General features: G+C 39.1%; 1 protein-coding gene across 1 annotated transcript; it reads left to right on the forward strand.

The window, feature by feature from the left end:
* The first annotated feature begins 5,378 nt into the window (after positions 1–5,378).
* On the forward strand, positions 5,379–21,138 carry TEX26 (testis expressed 26). Its single transcript, XM_088140702.1, has 7 exons — positions 5,379–5,724; positions 10,844–10,925; positions 14,452–14,614; positions 16,401–16,557; positions 16,972–17,145; positions 17,862–18,023; positions 19,325–21,138. The coding sequence occupies exons 1-7, from the start codon at positions 5,568–5,570 to the stop codon at positions 19,429–19,431; spliced, it is 1,002 nt and encodes a 333-aa protein (XP_087996828.1). The 5' UTR covers positions 5,379–5,567; the 3' UTR covers positions 19,432–21,138.
* The last annotated feature ends 460 nt before the right edge of the window (positions 21,139–21,598 follow it).

The following is a 21,598-nucleotide window of genomic DNA, read 5'->3' on the forward strand; positions in this document are numbered from 1 at the left end:
TCAATTCCAAGCCACGCCTCATTCCTTTCCCAAGCTGGCGTCCTGTTCCTTCCCCAAGCTGGCACTTCTCATTCCTTCTGTAAGCTGGCATCTCATTCTCGCGATCCTTCGGAAACCTTCATGATTTGGAGAAGGAATGGCACACATCCCATTCTCACGAGACCTGGGGAATGGAATGTTCCATACAACTTTGGAATATCCCACTCTTCCAGCAGATCATATCAAACCTTTTCCAGGTCACACACTTCAAACTGCTTCCAGCTTGGAGGATTTATTTCTAGAAATGGTACACCACCCCAGAAGAGCATGATCTGGTGTGGGAATGGAATATTCTAGATTTTCCAAAATGTTCTCATCCCAGATTGGTGCATTTTGGACATCCCTATCTGATTATTTGCATGAACGAAAAGGTGGGGTACAAGTTCAGTAATAAATAAAAGGAAGACAAACCTAAATGTAAGAGAATCCCTCCAGAAATGGGAATACACAGGAAAGAATTACAAACATACAGATTTTGGGCAATGCAGTTTCCCTAACCATAGCTGAAACCAGTCCCGGAGATTTCCCTCTCTGCAATACAGAGAGAGAGAGGTGTCTGCCAGAAGTCAGATTCCAAAAACGAATAGAACCAGTAACTGTACTGATAGCAGTGATAATACCAGTAATAATATTGTCTATATAGTAAGATATCCCATTTAGAAACTATTTGGTCTCTCATCTGCAGATATGAAGCCACTCAGAAACCACTCTTACACCCTACACCAGTGTTTCTCAACCTCAGCAACTTTAAGACGTGAACTTCAACTCCCAAAATTCCCTAGCCAGCCTGGCTGGCTGGGGAATTCTGGGAGTTGAAGTCCACATGTCCTATAGTTTCTCCCTATACACAGACATGTATGTGTTCTCCCTTCCCACCCCCTCCCAGCAGAAACAAGAAGAAGAAAACAGCTAGGCTGGAGATAAGAGCAAGAAGTAGCTGCACTGGAAAGAGAAGAAAAAACTGGACAGAGGTGAGAAGTAACTGGACAGGGAAGGGAAGAAGAGCATATAAAAAAGATACTCTCTAAACAGCAAAATTCATCAAGCACAAAACCCCTCACAAAAAACAAAAACAGCTAATATCCAGACTAACCTTCAAAATCCAAGTTTTGCAGCATGAGTCTACCACCACTTGACCCTCTTGGTCTTCCCTTTGTTTTGAACTTTCCCCAGCAAATTCCCCAAATTCACAGGGGGAATTAACATTCCTATTGGGTGAAGCTAGCAATGCAGTGGAATCTCTTAATATTTTTTAACAAATGCATTTTAGAATACAAATGTGCCATGCAAGTAGTTATTATGCCATGTTCCTGTTCACTGTTCCAGCTAGCCATACTGTTTCAATAGTACTCCATTCCAAGTGAGTGCACTCTATTTTTTTCCTTTTTTTTTCTTCTAAGCAGAAGCATGCTGTGGCTACTAAGTATGCTGTCATTTGTTTTTTTGTTTTTTTGACATATTTTGGAAACAGTCCATGTAAATTTTTATTTTTATTGTATTTCAGCTAGCTTTAAGGTTTCCTTAAGCATGCTGATAACCCTTTATTTCTCAATGCCCCCATTGGGGTTAAAAAAATTAAGTTCTTATCTAAATTTATTATTAGGAAGAGTTCTGATTGATGCATCTCCCCCCCCATACCAATTTTCCATTATGAATTTCCAACTATTCCTGCTCCTCTATTTAAAAAGTCCTCAGATTAAGAACACTCTAGGATTGGGCACCCAGCCAACATCTGGTGTCAATTCCCACAAGTAAAATCTTGAAGGCGTGAACTCATATGATACAGTAAATCTGAAAACAATTTGGCAGGATAAAAGGTTTGTATGAATATTAATAGTTTTGAGTTCAGCTCAACAGATCTTGTAACTAAAAAGCTACTTAAGTGTTTGTATGCTGCATGCCCTTTTTAGCATATGAATAACTGAAAACAGATTTTAATTACAAATTTATTTCCTAATAGGACTTGTGTTCCTAATTTTAAAAAACTCAATTTTCAGTTCAAACCTAACTACAGGCCATTTTTCAAGAGTTCCAGACAGAGTAATGGACGCAAACACAAAGGACTGCCAGTTAGAGGCCTTGAAATAAAACAGCACAAATTGTTTATGACTAATGGTTAGTCATACTATAAATTTGGGATCTATCACTGCACTAGAGATTGTTTGCAGCAGAGAATTTCAATGTGCCTCCTAGTATCAATGTAAACCCTCCCACACGACTTTCCATACAAAAATATCTCAAAGCAATTTACAAAACAGAAAGTGGACGATAAAACCATAAATTAAAAAAATAACCTAAACCTAAACAATAAAAGAGATGGGGATAAAAAAAAAAATCATCCAATACTTACACGGAAAGCTTGGTTGTAGGTCTTTAACGGGCATCTACAAATATCACAAAATTCAGGAAGAAAACTTTCCTGACTCCTCAGAGGAGACCCGCCCGTGACCAACCACAAGGCGGCAGTCTAGACTGGATGCAGGAAACAGAAAAAGGAACACCCACCTTTATCCTCTGCATCTTACAATGCAGACCTTTCTCTAACACCTAGATTGGGCCTGTAAATGCTGGTGGCTGCCACAGCTAGAGAAGCTACAGTAGTGACTAGGCAGCCAACTTAGAAAGAGGGCAGCCAGAGGAGCGTTACAACCCATTGCCTTTCCCAGCGCACTGCCTGTTCACTGAAACATTTGCTTTGACACAGCAGACCGCTAAAAAAGCCTGCACAAATAAACAGTCCATTGGAAAGCTGATGTCACAGCATTAAAGAGAGCTTGCAAAATTTAAAATTAGGAGCTTGATGGCTGAGTAAGACAAAATATTCCTTATGTGTATCGACTACTCCCTCTGCTACTAAGAAATTTCACATAGTCCACTTGAGGGGGAGTTGCAAGCCATGATACATGCAGTGACTGAAGGTGCATAATAAATACTTGTGAACATGTACAGCGGTACCTCGGTTCACGAACGCTTCTTTTCACGAACAATTCGGTTCACGAACAGCTCCGGTTGCAAAATTTTGCCTCCGTTCACGAACTCTGCATCGGGTGACGAACAGGATCTGCGGCCATTTTCCCTCCCGTGACACGTGGTCGCGGCTTCCTGTAGGGAGGGGGACTCTCCCTCCAAGCAGTAACCGCCTCCCCACCCGCCTTCCTGTCCTCCACGCCAGAAGTCGTGCCGAGCAAGGTTAGCTTTCTCTCTCTTTGTACTGTACTTTGTGTCATATTTTTGCGGTTTAAAAAACAACAACATATGGTTCAGAACGGATTAACCGTAATTACATTGAACCTTATGGGGAAATTTGATTTGGGACGCGATCAAAAATCGGGTCGCGACCAAATTCGGAGGGGTCAGAACGGATTAACCGTATTTACATTGAACCTTATGGGAAATTTTGATTCAGTTCACGACCAATTCAGTTCGCGACCAGAGTCGCGGAACAAATTAAGTTCGTGAACCGAGGTACCACTGTATTAGACTTCATCTAATATGAAGATTTTAAAGTGTCTATTAAGTGCCGCCCCCCCCCCCATGAAGTGATCCATTTATATCTTCTGATGCATCAGATGAAGTGAGGTGCAGCTCATGAAAGTTTATGCCTTTTAATAAAATTTGTTAGTTGGAAAAGATGCTACCAGAATACAAATTTTTTGCCACCACAGACCAACACGACCCTCCGCCTACAAGTTATATCTTCAATCTGTCGTAAGTCAGAAGCATGTACATCCAGTTCATTGCCACAAAGGCCTGCACTGCTAAGAGATGCCTTTGTAAGTTCAAGCATCTACTTCTAGTTCATTCCTGTTTCCACACTTCCCCAAAGCCTTTAATCAGCAACATAAACCTTTAACATTCAGTAGGTGAAATTTTCTATTACTGCGTTTTCATGCCAAGAAAAGCTGCATTACCTATTTTTTTCCTAAAGCGTAGCTATCAAAAGAATAAGAGTCCTACTTTTAAAAAGGTGACAACCTTAGCTTGCCATCCATATTACTATCAGATTCAAAGAAGGTCTAAATTCCTAAAATATTTATTTTCTTAGAGGAAGAGGAATTTTGGCAGACCTTTGTGCTTTCATTCTAAATTCCTTCAGTCCAGCCATCTAAAGGCTCAAATTCCAGAAAAGTCAGCATGTTCTTCTCTTAAAATATCAGGGAACAATTACAAAAAAAGCAAAAAAGGAACCTGGTGATATCTTAAATAACTAAGGCATTGCAAACTTAAAACATTCCCCATCTAAATTGCTCCTCCTTGCCCATTTCCACGGTTAAATAATACTCTTTTCCCAGACAACACTTCATTCTACTTTAAGGTGCCACAAGACTGTTTGTACTTTTATCAGATTGCTCAGAATAGGCCAGATTATGTTTGGGCACTTCTGTTGTGGGGTCTGTATAAAGAAAATCTCTAAACTGAGCTGAGCGGATTATAGAAATGGACAGCTTGCATTCACCACCCATCCTTTATTGTGGTCCTTGAAGTCAGTCCCTCTAACTATAGTGGCTGAAAACTTGGAAGCAGAGTTTCTTGCCACATTCACTGGGCAGACGGTGAAAACTAGAGCATAACGCTGAAATAGGAAAATGCCAGCACACACCTGAGCTGCAAAAATCCAGATGCCGCTGGACAGAACGAGAAAGCAGAAAATTCTTTGCAGTCCCCTAATGGTCGTCTGGATATTGCAGCATATAAATAGCAGCCGCTCATCACAGAGAAGGAAAAAAGAACCCCATGTTGCCCCCAAACCCATGTGTGATGGGGTTTTCCCCGCTTTGCTCCCCCAATGTTAAAGGAGACCCTTTGTCACTAAAAGTTTGCCCATCCTTCAAGAATCCAAGTATTAGTGTCTAGTGCAGCGTTTCTCAACCTTGTCAACTTTAAGCTGTGTGGACTTCAACTCCCAGAATTCCCAAGCTGGCTCCCAACTCCCAAGCTGGCTGGGGAATTCTGGGAGTTGAAGTCCACACAGCTTAAAGTCGATAAGGTTGAGAAACACTGGTCTAGTGCATTTATTTATAACCCATCTTTCTTTCAGCAACTCAAGGCGGCAGACATCCCACTCCTCTGCTTTTCCCCCGGCCACAACCTCCCTGTGGAGCCGGCCTGGTGAGAGACCGCGGCTGACCCAAATGTCAGGCAAGGAGCTCACGCGCCTGGGGAAGAAGCTGCCCCCCACCCCGGCAATCGTTGTTGGTTTGAATCCAGGAAAAGCATCCGCGCCCCCTTGGTTTAAAGAATATGCTGGTCTAAAATGGTCGCTGACGAGCCCCCGTCTTGCTTTGTCTCCACCATCCCCACTTCGGCGCAATCCCCGGCGCCCTGGCCAAGCCGGAGGGAAGGGTGCAGCCTGCTCGCTCCCTGGGTCATAATCGCCAAGGGTGGTGCCGGGGCAACCGAGCGGCGTTTATTGCGTCTCCCACTTCCCCGTGGCTCGGTTTCTCTTCTCTTCCCTGCCCCGCAGCGATCGCTTTGCAGTCCCGCAAGGAGACACCGGGGGCGGGCGCTGAGTCGACTAGCCCACCCGCATGCAGCTCCCGGAGCGCGAGAAGAGTCCTCTCCTTCCCCCGATTAATGGGGCCGCGCCAGCGCCTCCCGCGTCCCTCCCCGCCGCGCCACCACGGAGACCCAGGTCAGCTCGAACGGCGCCGCCGCCGCCACCTGCTGCTGCCGCCGCCGCCGCCGGTGAGAAACCCTCTCGGGCTGCCTTGGAGGGAGGGAGGGAGGGAAGAAGCGGGGCCTGCGGAGACCCGAGCGCCGGCACCTGGAAGCGCGCGCAGGGATGGGTTTGCGCCTCGCGGCGCTGGAAGGTGCGCGCTGACGCCCTTGAGGCGAGGAACCGTGGCAAACGCGGAGAAGGCGGGAAGGCAGGGTCAGGAAGGGGCGGACTGAAACGAGACCAAGCCAAAAACCCACCGGGTTTGCTTCTCTTCTGCCGAGGTGTAGCCTTTTGGAGCATAATTAGAGTGCTTGGAGTTTTTTTTCAACAAAAAGAAAACCTAAATCCACAAGCTGCTAATGATCTTGGGGGAACAGAGAGCCCTGCTGTATTTCCTAGCGCAGCGTTTCTCCAACTTGGCAACTTTAAGACGTGTGGACTTCAACTCCCAGAATTCCCCACCCATGGCTGGCTGGGGAATTCTGGGAGATGAAGTCCACACGTCTTAAAGTTGCCAAGTTGGAGAAATGCTGCCTAATGAAAGCAAAATGATGCCACCCAGTGGCTTGTTTCATGACATGTTGTGACTAATGGGATTTTGGATTATTATGTTGCCTCTATCAAGCTAATTAGGATTTCATTCAATAAATCATGGTTAAACCAAGGCCTAGAACAATGTGTGACACTCCTCAGTGTGGCTCTAACGGGCAAGAACTAGGTTCAAAGTTGCCCAGCTCCGCTGTGAAGTTCACCAGGTGACTTTGAGGCTGCTGTTTCTCAGAGAAGTCTGATTGATAGAAATAAAACAGCGCAGGGAATGCCTCTACAAGCTCCTTTGAAAGGAAAGGTGGGATAAAAAAATTCTCCGACATTTTAAAACAGACGTTTGCACATTTAACTAAAACATTTGTAAATGGCACTCTGCTGATGCCAAAGTCATATATCCTAATTCTGACGTTTAAGATACAAAGACTCAGTGAATGGTCAGCAAGGACCTCATTTTACTTGCCTACCTTAGATGGTGTTTGCTTATTACACCCCTAATTAAATAGGATTTCTTATTTAACCCAATCCCTGGATTCAAATGATTAATTGAATTATAAACTAACACCAGTAGGCTAAAAGGTGGTTGACTAGTTTGTGGTTCAATATTCAAGCAAGCACACCTTAGTTTTGCTGTTTAATTTTGTAATGGTGGCTAGCAGTGAGGACTTTCAGAGAGTCCCTAAGCCCTACGGGGACCTAAAAGCAGTTTGAGTGGTGGGTGGGAGTCAGCTGTTCAGAGGTCCAAATCAAACAAATAGGAGAGGGTGATGTTTATATTAGTCTCCCATTGGAGACTGCAATCTAGGCCAGGGTTATTCAAACCACATTCCACAGAACCTACCATTTTGCTAGTACTTGAAGGTTTCCATTAGAGACTAAGGCCAAAAAAGGAAAAGTTCATTTGAACACAACCAGTTTTCCATCACTTGAGTTTATCTCTTGATCAGGGGTTGTGGGATTTTTTTTTTTTTTTAACTAGCAGGTTCCACTGCCTGAACATTTTTGAAAACCTCTAGTCTAGGTGGTATTCAAAACAGCAACAAAAAGCTGCACGTTCCCTTGCATGATTGAAGAGAAAACCCAGATGTCTTTTAACAGAAGATCCTTTTTAAAAATATAAAGCTCAGGAAATGGGTATAAGTGGTTGTATTTATTGCAACATGCTTCGAAGGAGCAACTGTGTAGGTCTTCCTCAATTCCTCCTGTGGGAATGAATACAGATCTGGACAGCTCCTTCAGTAGCTGATCATTTTGTGTATTCTTGTTCCTGTCTGAACAAGCTAGATGCAGAAACCAGCTTTGTTCTCGTCTTATAACTCAGGCTTGTTAAGACAGGAGAAAGCCAAAGATCCTGGTTTGCAAGTTGTATTAAACAAACAAGACTAAACCATCTTGTTCCCTCAGTCAGAATAAGTACTATATAAGATTAGTAGTCCCACACAACAGGCACTAGCATGTTTTTTTTCTTTTTTAATAATAAATTTATTGATTTTCTTGAATAAAACAAAACAGAAAAACCAAATTTGCAAATGCCATTCAAAAAATTCTGACTACGCTTTGTATTTAAAAGCTGACTAATATAAGCTAAGAACTAACAAGAATACAAAGAATTGAATAAAATATAGGAAAAAAGGGGGGAAATTACATTAATAATAAGATTTACCTATTTTACTATAATACAAAAATACCAACTTATGCAAAATACCACAGCTCAGTTTTTAAATCTATTGTTTGATCTTTCCTTCCTGTCAATACAGAAACAATTCCAAGGCTGAGAGTTGCTCCAATTATGTACACATAAGTGCCTTCAAATTTATTACATCTATAGTAAGCCTTTGTAACCTTCCAATCAGTTGTTTTTCAATGCACTGTTGTGGAATTCTTTACTCTTTTTTTAAAACTGTTAATGGCAAGTCAGGAAACATTAATTTCTCTCGAGCCTATTCCAGAGAAGTTGCTTTCCTGCATAGCTGCAGAATATAAGCACATTCACATCCCGAACCAACTCTACCACCACAGCATTTGCGCTGTATTATTGTTCAAACAGGTGTATCTATAAAATTCTCCTACTGCTGTTGAAACAACTCCTGAAAACATTTCTGAATGGCCTCTGCCGGGAACTGCTGATCTTCAAGATCAGGAAAATTCAGGACGCTTCAGCATGCTTGACCTTGGATCTGATCCAGTTCAACTTGCCGATTGTTTTTCCCTTATTATGTATTGCTTTTCTAGGCTTTTTTTTTTCCATTCGGTTTAGCAACAATTATTTGCCCTTTAACTATTTTTCTGTGTATCAGTAAATTTCCTTTCTAAAATATCCACGTTGGCTGTGTATTCTGAAAACTTTCTGCCAATAGCCTACATCACAACTAAAAACTCCACATTTGTGTCATCTCTTGCTGTAATAACAGGAGGCAGTTCTGGAATCAAAACAGCTGTGTGTCAATTTCCTAACTGGCATTCCTTAATGGAGTTTCAACCAACGCTGCTGCCTTAGAAGGAAGAGTAACTTTCTCCCCTGAAGCCCCCCTTCCTAGATCTACTTCATCAGAAGACAGTTTGCTAAAATCTAAAGAGGGATTATCATTCATATTAATTAATCTGTAATGCCCTTTATAGACAGAGTTCATATATCACATTAATAGTTTGTTGAATAACAATTGCCTGAGTTTGCTCAACATGCTAAGCCATAAATCATGGTTCAAATTACAATGACTGGGTTCACACAACATATTTCTTTGAAAACAAACAAATCAAGATGGGCAAAGCCAGCCAAAGTCTATGGTTCGAATGAAATAGCCAATACTGTATATCTTGCAGCCAGCTATCTATATTTAGCCTTCGGGATTATCACCAGATTTTTTATGCCTATGATAGGTACAGCTCAACATTTGCTCTGTTGCACTGACTGGATTCACACATTGGACTAAGCTAGTAGTGTTCAACGTTTTGCAGAACATGGATCCCATTTGTCCTTCAGAAGCATGCTGAGTAGTGTGTGGAGCCAAGAAAAAAATCAATTTCATTTAGTTTCATTTAAAATTAAGTATTAATATGATTGCTCATCTGTCATGTTTTTAATAATGTTCCCCTTCTGCCTCATGAACACTTACAATTTTCTAACAACTGTTAAGGGTCTTTGGGCACTATTTCCAAGGCTTTGAGGATTTAGATGGAGCTCCAGAACTTCAGATTGTGCACCTTTGTATAAAGCCATAATGTGGTTTGTTTGGTTTGAACTTAGCTTATTGGGTGAATTCACCCAAGCACTGTAGTGTCCAAAACTTGTTGCTGGTTTAGAATATAATTAAATTCTAACCATGTATGGCTCCACAAACCATGGCATAGTGCAATATTTGAACCAAAATATATTTTCTTGCAATGGAGTTGACATAGTCAGCTATGAGGCCTGCATTCTAGCAAGAACCTCTTGGCCCCATTTAATGCTTACAGTGGAGAAAAGGCACAAAATCTAATTTGCCTTGTGTTTCTTTTGGCCTGCACTGCCAGGTGAGTGCAGGGGAAGAGAATAAGCCAAATAGAACAGAAAGAGCATACTCTGAGTGGGGATCACAAGAGTGGGGATCACTGGAACTGGAGAGGCTACTGTCTCTGTGCTCAGAAAAATAACATCTTTTTTTTCCAGCTTTCTACTTCCCTTTGTGAAATTTGATAAAAATGGAAGATTAGTATTACAGTTTATTAACCCATATGTTTGATAACAGGGTTGTCCAGGACTTTTAAATACAGTTTATTCAGAGAATGAAAATTTTAAAGTGTGTTGGAATGCTTTAAATTTTGTGTTTCTGATGTGTTTGGTTTGCAAGTGCTGGAATTCTCAGCCAAAGGCCCAAGGAAGTTTGGTCACCGCAATCCCATCGCATCGAGAAGATGCCAGGTTAGAGAAGGAAAACTTAAGAGGTCTACCTGTTTTAGACTACTGTTACAAAGGCAGTGATGATATGTGTGGCACTTTAAAGAGGAATACATTTATTGTGGTGTCCCTTGAGCTATTTTCCTAGCTTTCCCCACCCCCCATCCCCATTACCGAATAGTGATGGGTATAGTTCAGTGGTGGGAATTATATGAATGGGTTTCTGCCACTTTGATAAAAAAGAAGAAAACCTCTTTGATACTGTTTCTTTAAAGCAAGTCAGAACAGAAGCCTGAATGTTGTGTGGCAAAGGTTCTGTAATTGCCGGTTGGCTATGAAAAACAGAAAAAGAAATGCAGAACAGAGAGTTTCGTCAATTCGCTGAATTGTAAGAGTGTTTTCTTTATCTTTACTGGTGATAGAGAAGTTCCTTATGATATAAGAATTTGTTGAATTATTATTAGTAGTATGATGAAAGTAAATAGTACTTTTGAGTGGGAGAAGAAGGATCTGGATGAAAGTTATAATATAAAGAGAGAGACTGTAGCTTTAGACTGATCCAGATTCCCCCACCCAATCTGCTATTTACTTTGGGAGGTAATATCCCATTGATGCCAAGACTCTTGGGAAGTTCTGTTGCCTGACCATCATTTTGTTCATTCTTGGTTAGTAAGCCTAGGAAGTATGTAAAATGTCTAGCACTTAACAGGTACTGTTTTTAGTAGGTAGACTAAAGTGGGATCCCTATGAATCGACAATGAAACATGATTTTGTCTTTAAATCTACATCAGAGGCTGAAGCAGATTGGTAAGATTATGCTGATTTAACTGATTTAAACTTTTCAATCATATCTGATTTCTTAAAACATTTTCATTTTCTTTTATTCATCTATTTCTTAAAACTTTATCCTATGTATCTCCAGTGCTACATCGTGCGTATATGGAAAAGGAGGCTAGCTTTAAGATTGGTTGGTTATGTTTTATGTATGCTGGAGACTATTTAGCTTGAGAACAATTTACTGTCGTTTATCTTATCTATATTTTTCCACCAAACTAGTGTGTAATTGCAATTTCCCCCATCTTTGACTTTTAAAGTAGGATAAATTAATGTTTTCAGAATAATTTCTAAATTCAACCAATACATCCCTCATGCTTTTTTAAAAAGTGGGTTTAAACGACATCACTTCTGAAGAAAAATCTGCCACGTAAGTTCCTAGTCTAGAACTGGTTTCTGAGCCGTATCCGATTGCTAGGCCCATTCCTTGCTCAAAATTATCCTCTCACGTCTGCTGTTTCTCATGATAGGTATGGTTTACTTCAACCAAAACACCACATAAAAGAATTTTTTCCCCTGTAAATTCAGGGTAAGGGTCCTTTCCCAATTTGAAGAATATTTTCAATTAGAGTTAATTTTTTTGGAATAGAAATAGCTATCATCTTAAGCATGTAAATTACAGTGTGGAGGGAATATCAAAAACTCATAATGCTCTCCTAGATTCTTATGCCCTGGATATGATTGGAAATGGAATCCTTGCTCCTTAGTGGAACATACTTTGTTTAGGGCTGACAATTTTTTGGTCAGGAATGTTGGTTCTATGCTTTCTCTTGGGACAGAAACATTCTCAGTTTATGAATTTTTCCATGATACACACTTCCAGAGTGTGCACCATATTATTTTCATGTAATATGCCATTGAAAATGGCATCAGCTAGATTTTTAACATTCAGCCCAACAATCTTTGATTACTGTGAATTGGTATTCAATATCTATAGTATTTTCATATAATTTATTGCATACATATACAGGGCATAAGAATTCTAATATGTCATACAAACTTGCCAATATATTCACATGTTTACCAATTTTCCAAATGGTCAAAAGTTCAAAGTATGTGCTACCTAGATTTACTTCCTTTGGAAAAGAGAGATAGTTAGACATATAAATAGAGCATAAATAAATCAAGTAGCATAACCAAGCAGTCCTAAATCAGTTTTCTAGAAGATACACATCCCACCAAAATATGCTTTTAGCCTTCAACTAATTCTCTGCCTGTTTGAAGATTCTGTCACTACAGTACATGTCCAGGGTTGTTGATAGAGAGCCTGAAAGCCAGACAGAAGGATAGTTTATTACCAACCTTTTGGCCTCATAGTTGAGGTTAGAAGGATATGTCAGCTTCCTCATATCCTAATGGCTATTCACACCCCAGAGAGTGCTGTTTCAATAAATTATCTGCTATCAAATAGAAACCATAGAATAAATCTACTACTGGCCATTCTCAGCCTTTAAGAAATTCACAAGACATAATCCATTGTTGTAATAAGTTCTTCCTACTAAAACTCTATATCAACAAAATTACAGTTGTCATACAGCCTTTTAATTTCAAGGCTGAGTAGAAAAAGTTAATATCATGGCTACATTTACATATATCACTAAACCAAGTTTTTCTAAAGTTTGCTGAACAAGACTAGTTCAACATTATGCTGAGCTAGATGGAAACAATCTGCTTAGCATTATGTACAGTCCAGGTATTATGTATCCTTTGATTGTAGATCTTGGGATATTATGCTGTGTTGGGACTGCTATGGAAGAGAAAGAAAGAAGAGAATGGTTCAGTAGTGGCATTACTGGCCAATTACTTGTTTCCCTAAAGAATATATCAAGAGACCTCTGAATCAGGCCAGAAGTTCATTTAATCCAGCACTGCGTTCTACACAATGGCTAGATGCATTCAGGAGTACTGCAGACATGGACAGGATGGCAGTATCCCTTTTCCACTAAAGGAACGTTTAAGGAATGCTACCAGATTATTCAGAAGGTAGCAAATAGCCATTAGGACTAGTTGCCATTGAGAGTCCAACCCTCCATGAAGTTGTCTGTTTCTAAATTGTTTAATGTAGGGGCTAATGCACATGTGATAGAATGAATTCCAAAGTTTAACTTTGCATTGTATAAATAGTTTCTTTTGTCAGTCCTGAATATTATTGCATTTAGTTTAGGTAAGAGAGGAAGAAAATCCTTAGTTTATCTTCTTTTTCTGCTACATATAATTTTATAGACTACAATTTCCTTACTTGCCCTTAATCCAAGTTAAAAAGCCCCAGTCATTGTCATCCTTTCGTATGTGGGAACTACTCTAAGTCCATCATCATTTGGGGACTTTGCATCTTTTCCCTTCTTTTCAGTGGGATAGTCTTTAATTAATTGTAAGGATAAGGAAAAAGAAAACAAATACATTATTCTCCTCACTTTATAACTAGTCCTATCAAATAATACCCTGATAAGATTTGCATTCCATGTGGGGACTGACTAAGATAGGAGTACTCACTATTGCCTATATAGCTATCGTTCATTGCTTAGCTTTCAGTTTTAGAGTGCTCTTGGATGTATCACTGCCACTTGTTCATTGGGACTATAAATCACATAATTCTCAGACAACATGAGTTATAGAAGTTGTAATCCTGACATCCCTGGATAGTGCCAGGTTGGAAAAACCTGTTCCCAGTTCTCCATTTCTGTCTATCAGTTCAATATGTGATTGTTTGATACTGCATCTGATTTTGCAGCAGCTTGCTATCTGAGCTAAAATCCTTTATTCTGTGGTTTCTTATCACCAGCTAAACTTGCTTGTGGTAATATTAGTTTTCACTGGGATAACATCACAGACAATAGGGAGAAGTTACTAGGTAAAACTTATTTATCTAGTCTAGTATATGTCTGTTCTGAGCACAGGTCCCAAGGCTACAAGACATTCATCTTTCTATTTATCTGTATTTTAACTGGAGGTTCCAAGAATTGAACCTGAGACCCCTGTTTGCAAATCATATTCACTCCATGAGAGACTCCCTTCATCATTCCCTCATCTTTTATTTATCATCTTCTCTACCTTTTGGACAATGAAGTTATCTGCAAAGCATATCAGGAATATGTTGGATTCACAATTGCCACAGAATTTGATTCCCAGTTGATATCAGGGTAGTTTAAATCCCACATTATCACAGTGTTATATTTCCTGGATCATGGTCATCTAGTCTGCAAATATTTCATCCCTTAGCCAACTTGCCTGTGGCCATACTGAGCGGGAAATTCTGGAGCTGAAATCCCAGCACACCAGGAGGGTTAGGTTCGGGAGGGCTAATGAAGAAAAGATTGAATTATATAAACTTATTGTATCACTCAGTTTCTTATGGGCCTCTTTGTTTAATAAAAGCTCATATGTTATATATATACACTTTATTGAAAAGAGAAGTTGAGTAGGCTTAGAGATAGCTGCAGGTTCAGATAGTTCAGAGATGATAGATATGATTTCACTGTCATTGTCTTGTTTCTTGCAGTGCCAGAGCAGGGACAGGACACATCATTCCCTTTCAAGTAGATGAACCGACTGAAAAGAGCATCTACAGAGATCAGTTCTGCTGGAAGCCATATTCCAAGGCAGAGCCTATAAGGAATGGGTCCAAGACAATAAGGGACAGGAACAATCCTCAACCTGGACAGGCAGGGTCGAAGTTATTGTTATTTCAATAACATATTTTACTTATGCTTCATATTTTAATTTTTGATGATTTTGGATGTATTGTAATTTGGTTTTCAAAATTCAGAGATGATATCATGGGAAAGGAAAGGCTTAGTTATAAGAAATATTTAATAGACTTGTGAACAGCATTTGAATATGTAGAAGTGCACCTCTTTGGAGTGTTAAAACAACTGCATCTGCTCACAGGCCAGGCACAGCTGCTTCAAAGGCTCTCCTCGGTTTTCTGCACTTAAATTTACACCCACAGCAACACTTCCATTGAACTGCCAGTAGAGTGAAGTGGCTGCATACACTTATCCATGCACATACAGAGATGTGAACAATGTGCAAAGCAGCCATGTGAGCCTTCCAAAGGATGCAGCTGTTTTTGACAGCATGCTTCACTCTTGCTATTATGCTTTGCATAGAATTTCTTTCTGTTGCTTTGCAGAGCCTTAAATGTTGTCCAAATTTGTATGTATTTATTTATCGCTGAGTTACATGGAATCTAATGATACTTCCAACAAGTATGAAGCCTTCAGTCCTGATCAGAATTACACTCAAGGCAAAAAGTTAAAAGCCTTTCTCCACTCAAATTTTGGGTGGCCCAGAAACTGCTTTTTATCACAAATAGTGTGTATAGAGCCAAGTAAGTGCTTAGCATCACTTGGGTCAAGTCTATGTAAACCAGTCAGAGAATGCTTTGCTGGATATATCTATCCAGACCCATGGCCTGAAGCATCAAACACTGCATCCTCTAGAAGGCTTAGTGTGGCAGGTTCAAAGGCTTCTCCATATTGTCTGAGCCTGCATCCATGTGCATAAAAAACACTTCCATTGTGCTTGTTAGAAGTGCCTTTTATGTGCGCGCATGTGTTCTCACATTGTGTAGGAAAGCCTTCAAGAGGACAGCACTTCAACAATTGAAGTTGCAGGTTTGGATGGACCTCTCCAAATGGTTTGCACAGCCTTAATACCGAGTAGAACTTGAACAGAGAGCGTGCGTATTATGTACTCAGGTTTTTCAGAGATTGCACCTCCAGACGTCAGCAGGATCAAGGTAAAGAAGTGGGTGGAACTAGAGCAAAAACTCAATCTAATTAAATACCGTTATTATGAATGTTCCCAGTTTGTTTAACAATACCCTTCTTCAGCCACCTTCAAAAGATTCTAGAACTCCAGAATAACAATTTAGGATTGTTCCAATTAGCATCCTTATTACAGTTTCTAACATGTGGCTTCCAACAATAATGCTGTCAGTGTTTTTCCTACATGCTTCACAATGGGATTGTTGCCTTTTGTTAAACAACAAACAACTATAATGCTGAATAAGACCCCGGCAATTGTTCACCAATTATGTTACTGGTGTACAAAATGGTATTCGTGGTTTCATGGTACACAGGTATACATAGTGTATGAAAATTTCTCCAAAGGAGGTAGGGGCAGTTGTAGAGTTTAAGTAGGGCAGGAAAGAAGCTAGGATAATTTAAGTTGGAAATAACACTTTCTGTCAAAAGAAAAAAATGTGTCAGTGGCTAGACATTTCTGTTCTGATATATCTGTGCAAAATTAGGGATAAAAGTTTAAAACAAGCAGTTCATAGGTATGGAAAACATAAATAATACTTATGATCACTGGCATTTTTAGAAACATAAAAAATAAATTGCTTTAAAAAGACATATTAAAATTGAAAGCAAATTTGGATGGATTCTTTAAGAAAAAAACAGTTTTTTTGTTCTTTGTCATTTTCTTCTTTCCATTTTTTAGCGTTTCCTGATATGGCAACTGCCTCGAGAAGAAACACCATTACCTACAGATAGTTTTTCACCATGGACAAAACCTGTTAGTAAACAAGAGTTGGAGGAGGTACTAAAGAAGCAGTACAAAACAGTATACACAAGAGATTATTTAGGAATACAACCAGGTAAAAATTGTGGTTTTCCTTCCTTCTCTTGAAATACTGTAATGAAGAACATGTTGAAAGTTATGACTCAAAAGCTGAAAACACCCCCAGAAAATGTTCTGACTTGTTAGTAGGTGGTTACAAGAGGCAACCACACACAGAACTCCAGCCAAAGTTGTAACCTTGGAGAACCTGAAAAGCAGAGTTCTTTGGATGAAGTCATGCAGTAAATGTTTACATGGTGAATTTGAGGTGAACTACATGGGGGGTATTTGATAAGGCACCATCCCTCAACTTGAGCCCTGGTAAGATCAATAGGATTTACTTTTAAGTAGGTGTACTTAGGACTGCAACTGAAATAGTTTCCTGTTACTTGCTTTTCACTTGCTATCTCCCCATCCCTTTCTCAATAATACTATTATTAAATCTTTTCAGGCGCTCCAAGGGATGATGTTACTCTCCCTCCAGACTGGAAAACATTGCTCCCAAGACCTCCAGATACTGAATTCAGGCGCCATTATCAGCCACAAGTCCGTGCACCTGAATTAATGGACTTCTCTTGGAAATATGGGTGTAATGCAAAACGTAAAATTCCAGTCAAAGGTGCTGGTAAGCAGTGTTTAACTGAACTATATAGTTCCATAAATTAACTATACAGGTCTCCTTTCTTCCATTTTTAGATTTTTCTTTCCAACTTCCAAGGATCACAGATGGTATGGACAGTGATGCATCATCTTCACCAGAATGGACAGGGCTTAGATTTTTAGGCTAATTTTCAGGTATCTGTAACCTAAGGTGCGAAATGGCTGTGTATTAAGTTTCATGGACACTACATGAGCCATTTTGACCTTTATTTTAACAAAAAGAAAGAAACAGAGAAATGAGGTTGTAATCAGTAGACACAGAATAAGTGCTGGGGGCAGGCATATGTGGTCTGTCTCTGAGCTAAAGAATGCTAGTCATCATCATGGTGCAAATATTTCTACTCCCCTGGCAGAAGATCACCAATCCGCCATGTTGCTCCTTATGCTACCAGGCATCTTTTCCTTGGATTACTCTAAGGGCATCAGTCTTAAGGGGTCTAAAGTGGCACTCTGCTCAATTTTACAATTGATTTATGCTGTTTTAGATTCCCCCAGATTCAAAGTCTCTAATTGTAAGAGAGTAGAGAGCCTTTATGGGCAACAACATGCCATTTCTAATGAAGGAGGGGCATCAGGCTAAGTGGCATGGAGAAACAGAAAGATTTAAAAATGTAGACAGTACTTAGTTTTGTTTAATTGTATTCTAGTTTGACATGACTTTTAATTGTTTTGCCTGGACAGTGCCTTCAATGACAATTGCTCAGATCTGGAATCACGAACATAGCAAACATATGTCCACCTATCAAAGGGATTTTGGAAAAGATTATCTGGATATCCTAACAGTTCTGAATTCTGTAGATCCAGAAGAAATTAAAGAATATGTGGAAAGAGCTCCTAAACCAGGTAGATGATAGAGGGGGAAAAAAGAAGTTTGTATAGGATTTCATAATGCTAAATATGGTAAGACTTTGCATTTGACCTTTCTATATGCATGGTAAGTTTTTATATTGTTCCATTATTTATTTATTTATTTATTTGAATTTCTATAGCTGCCCTTCTCAGCCAAGTGACTCTGGGTGGTGAACAATTATAACAATTATGTTTACAAAATTTACCTCAAGCCCTCCATCTTTTACCTACCTAAATGAACCTAAAACATATAACATAAGGTAGGAGTCAACAATCTTTTCATATGGCAGACAGCATCACCCAACAATAAATATTAAGAATAATTAAAAGGCAGAGTGTTTACATTACAAACTGTTCACCATTTTCACATAAGTTAATGTGGGACATCAGAATTAAGATCTTGGAAGTTTGGGCCATTGATTTTAAAATAATGTTTGAGTTTGGGTTTTGTGGATGCCATTTGGGTTGTTTGGGGATGCTTAGTCATCTTCAGGTACTAGATTATTGACCCCTGGTATACTTAAGCAACAAATATGACTATATAATTATTCATATTAACCCATCTCTAAGATCATGCAACAAGATCTTTGGGGAATGAAAAACAATATTAGCATCTGGATCACTTGATACATATGGGTCAGTGGGTTCATCTGAAAGGAGGCCTTGATTGCCAAGTGAACAGGTAACAACAGCTGGGAGAAGCAATAGTAGAGCCAGAAAGGGGTTGATAGTAGATCTCGTTTGGAAGCATGGGAGTCTGCATGCCTGACAATCTTAATCAGAAGCCTTTCAATATATATGCCAAAAAAGTTTGTATTAATGTGAGAAGTATTTGTTACAGCTCTCCACTGGGCCCTGTTGAGACTCAAGGGTTTTAGACATATTTTGGGCAGTTATTGTGTGTTGTGGGGGGGGGGAGTAATAATGGGCACTGTAGTAGGTGTGGGAATATAATTGTAACCTTTTCCTTCTATGATTTAAATGAAAACTGTCCTGAAATAATTTGCATTGGGTAAAAATCTTGCATTGTGAAAAATACCATAATTAGAGGAACAATTTTCATAAGCACCACAGCAAGAGAGGAAAATGTTAATCCCTTCCTAATTATTAGTCCTTGTCAACTCCTCTTGCATTAAAAAAAAAAACGTATTAAATATAGAGAGTTATTTTAATATGACATCTAAGCAAGGCTCTTTGACGACCCATCCATAATCTGAATAAGAAATAATTAATGGAATTTATTTTGCCTGATTATTCAGTTGTAAGTGATAACCTCCTTTCCATTGTTTCTGCAGAAAAAATAATCCTTCAGAACTTCCTTGATAGGGTCAGTGGAGAAAAAATATTCCAAAGACCTTCCTCATCAAAGAAGTCAGAAGAAAATCCAATCAAATGCATCTGATACTTTACAGGAGAAAATTCATCAATATCACAGGGTGGCTGTTCAATATCCTTATAATCTGTCTTAATAGTAAACAATTTGAAGACTATATTTACTTTTCTTATACTTGAGAGTTTCTTTAGAAATCTTAAAAGACTGCAGTGGCACTACCAATTCCCTAGCATTGACGATGTAATATGAATTGAGAAGGTTTTCTGTTATTACCTAAGATGTGGCATGCTTGATATATTACAGATCAAATCCATTACTCCATTCCAGTTGCATTGGAGATTTGATTTTCAACCTTGTTATGAGAACATTATATTAACTTGTCAAAACCTTTCCTTTAATGTTGCTACAATTCTGAGAAATTTTTAAATAAAGAGATTCAACAGGTACATAGATACACAGAGAGAGAACAAAGCATTTATTTTTACTTAATTTTCCTGACATAATGATCAGATATTTTAATTGGGACTCTGGCCTTACAGATTTAATAACTGGATGAATTTTAGTTGGTGATTTATTTATTTATTTATTTTGCAACCTGATGCCTTCCAATTTTGTTGGGGTTGCAGCTCCCAGAAAACCCAGCCAAAATACTGATTCCAAAACAGCTGGAAATCTCCAAAAGACAAAATTAAACAATTGCAAAGGCACAATTAAACAAATTTGCACAGGTAAAAGTAGGAGGTGTCATCTTAAAAGAAGCATCTCAGAGTGTGAAAAAGGCTGAATGCCATAAGAGTTTTGCCATTGCAAAACTGTAACTATTAGAAAGAATACATTTTTTCTTTAAACATTTCTGTGGTTAAGCACGACAACCTTTGGTCAATCAAAGGCTTCATTTTAATTAACCAATCACCTATTGTTGCACACCTTTTCATTCTTCGATGAACCGCTTTATTTCTTTGAAGCCACATTTTCACATGTTGCTGGATAAGGATCTGTATTTTCATATATTAATTATGTTCACTGCTTTGTAAATTAATCTGTTCAGAAACAAAACAACCCAAAACAACCTTATTAAAGAATATTTCTCTTGTATGTTTAAGCTTTATAGCTTTTAATCAATTACTCAGCTACACTGAAATCCATAAGTGTATCCAAGACCATGGAGTAAAGTAAGATTGGGAAATTAAGGCCCAAAATCCTCTCCACACTTATTTGGAAGTAAGCCTACTGATTGTGCTATTAGAAATCTAGGAATCTTGACATTATGATAGTATGTATAATATTCCTGCTGTGCTTCATAACAGCCTAATCAAAACCTATGCAAATTAGGAGAACATTTATGAACATTTTTGATTTTTCAGATACAACCGAGTATGTGTATGAGGGTAGAGAAGGATAAAAATAGAAAGCTCTCCTCATCAGTGAAATCAATTAAATACAAGTGCAAGGAATTAAATATACGGATAAAGCTAATACAGCTGCTTTGCTGCAGTGCAAGTGGGACATTACCCAGCTGCTTTAATACCTCTAGGAAAGTTGTTTTGCATGGCCCTGCAAGACGCTGCTAGGAATCAGTTACCCAATTAGCACAACCCTAGCTTAATGTAGCCTGTCTGATTTTGACATTAGATTGTGAGAACCAGATGGGTTGATTTGCTAAACTGTGGTTTATGGTTTAGTGTTTTGTGTAGATCCAGTTTGGCTTCCACAGTTAAGTCTAAAAATCCTAGATTAGAGTTATGTGTGAACACAGCTAGTGGTGTCCGCAACAAACTGTCAAGGCATCTAACAGAAGGACATAAGTTGTGGCATTTTGTGTGATGCCAGCAAAATGTCAAGACATCTGATACAAGTATATAAGTTGTGGCCTGTGTGTGATGCCATCATGCACTTATGTACTTGTGTCAAATGTCTTGACAGTTTGTTGCAGACATCACTGGCTGTGTTCACACACACCCTTACCCTCTACCCATGCAGAGACCCAGGGACGTAGCAGCCAAAAACCTCCAGAGCTATTTGGTCAGCAAAGAAGATACCTGGAAGATTCCTGAACTTGACTTACTCTGTAATAAATGTGTTCTGTAAATTAAAGCCCTGTAGATTTGTATTTGTATTTGCACCTATCTTTCACACCATGGATAATGAAATATTTAATGTTTTATATGTATGTAATACTGGAGAAACATCTAGTAAACCGTCAACGTTAGAAATCACAGAAAATCATTTTTCAGAG

The sequence above is a fragment of the Python bivittatus genome, unplaced genomic scaffold (genome assembly GCF_059951505.1).
Source record: "Python bivittatus isolate LINGU-HERP-01145 unplaced genomic scaffold, Pbiv_v1 ctg000340_np1212, whole genome shotgun sequence".
In the NCBI taxonomy this organism is placed as follows: domain Eukaryota; kingdom Metazoa; phylum Chordata; class Lepidosauria; order Squamata; family Pythonidae; genus Python; species Python bivittatus.

Excerpts from the sequence above, each read along its gene's own strand:
- TEX26 (XM_088140702.1), top strand. The coding sequence starts at position 5,568 with ATGCAGCTCCCGGAGCGCGAGAAGAGTCCTCTCCTTCCCCCGATTAAT. Across the intron at positions 14,615-16,400 it reads ACAATCCTCAACCTGGACAG|CGTTTCCTGATATGGCAACT; the intron begins GCAGGGTCGAAG and ends TCCATTTTTTAG. Across the intron at positions 17,146-17,861 it reads AATTCCAGTCAAAGGTGCTG|TGCCTTCAATGACAATTGCT; the intron begins GTAAGCAGTGTT and ends TTGCCTGGACAG.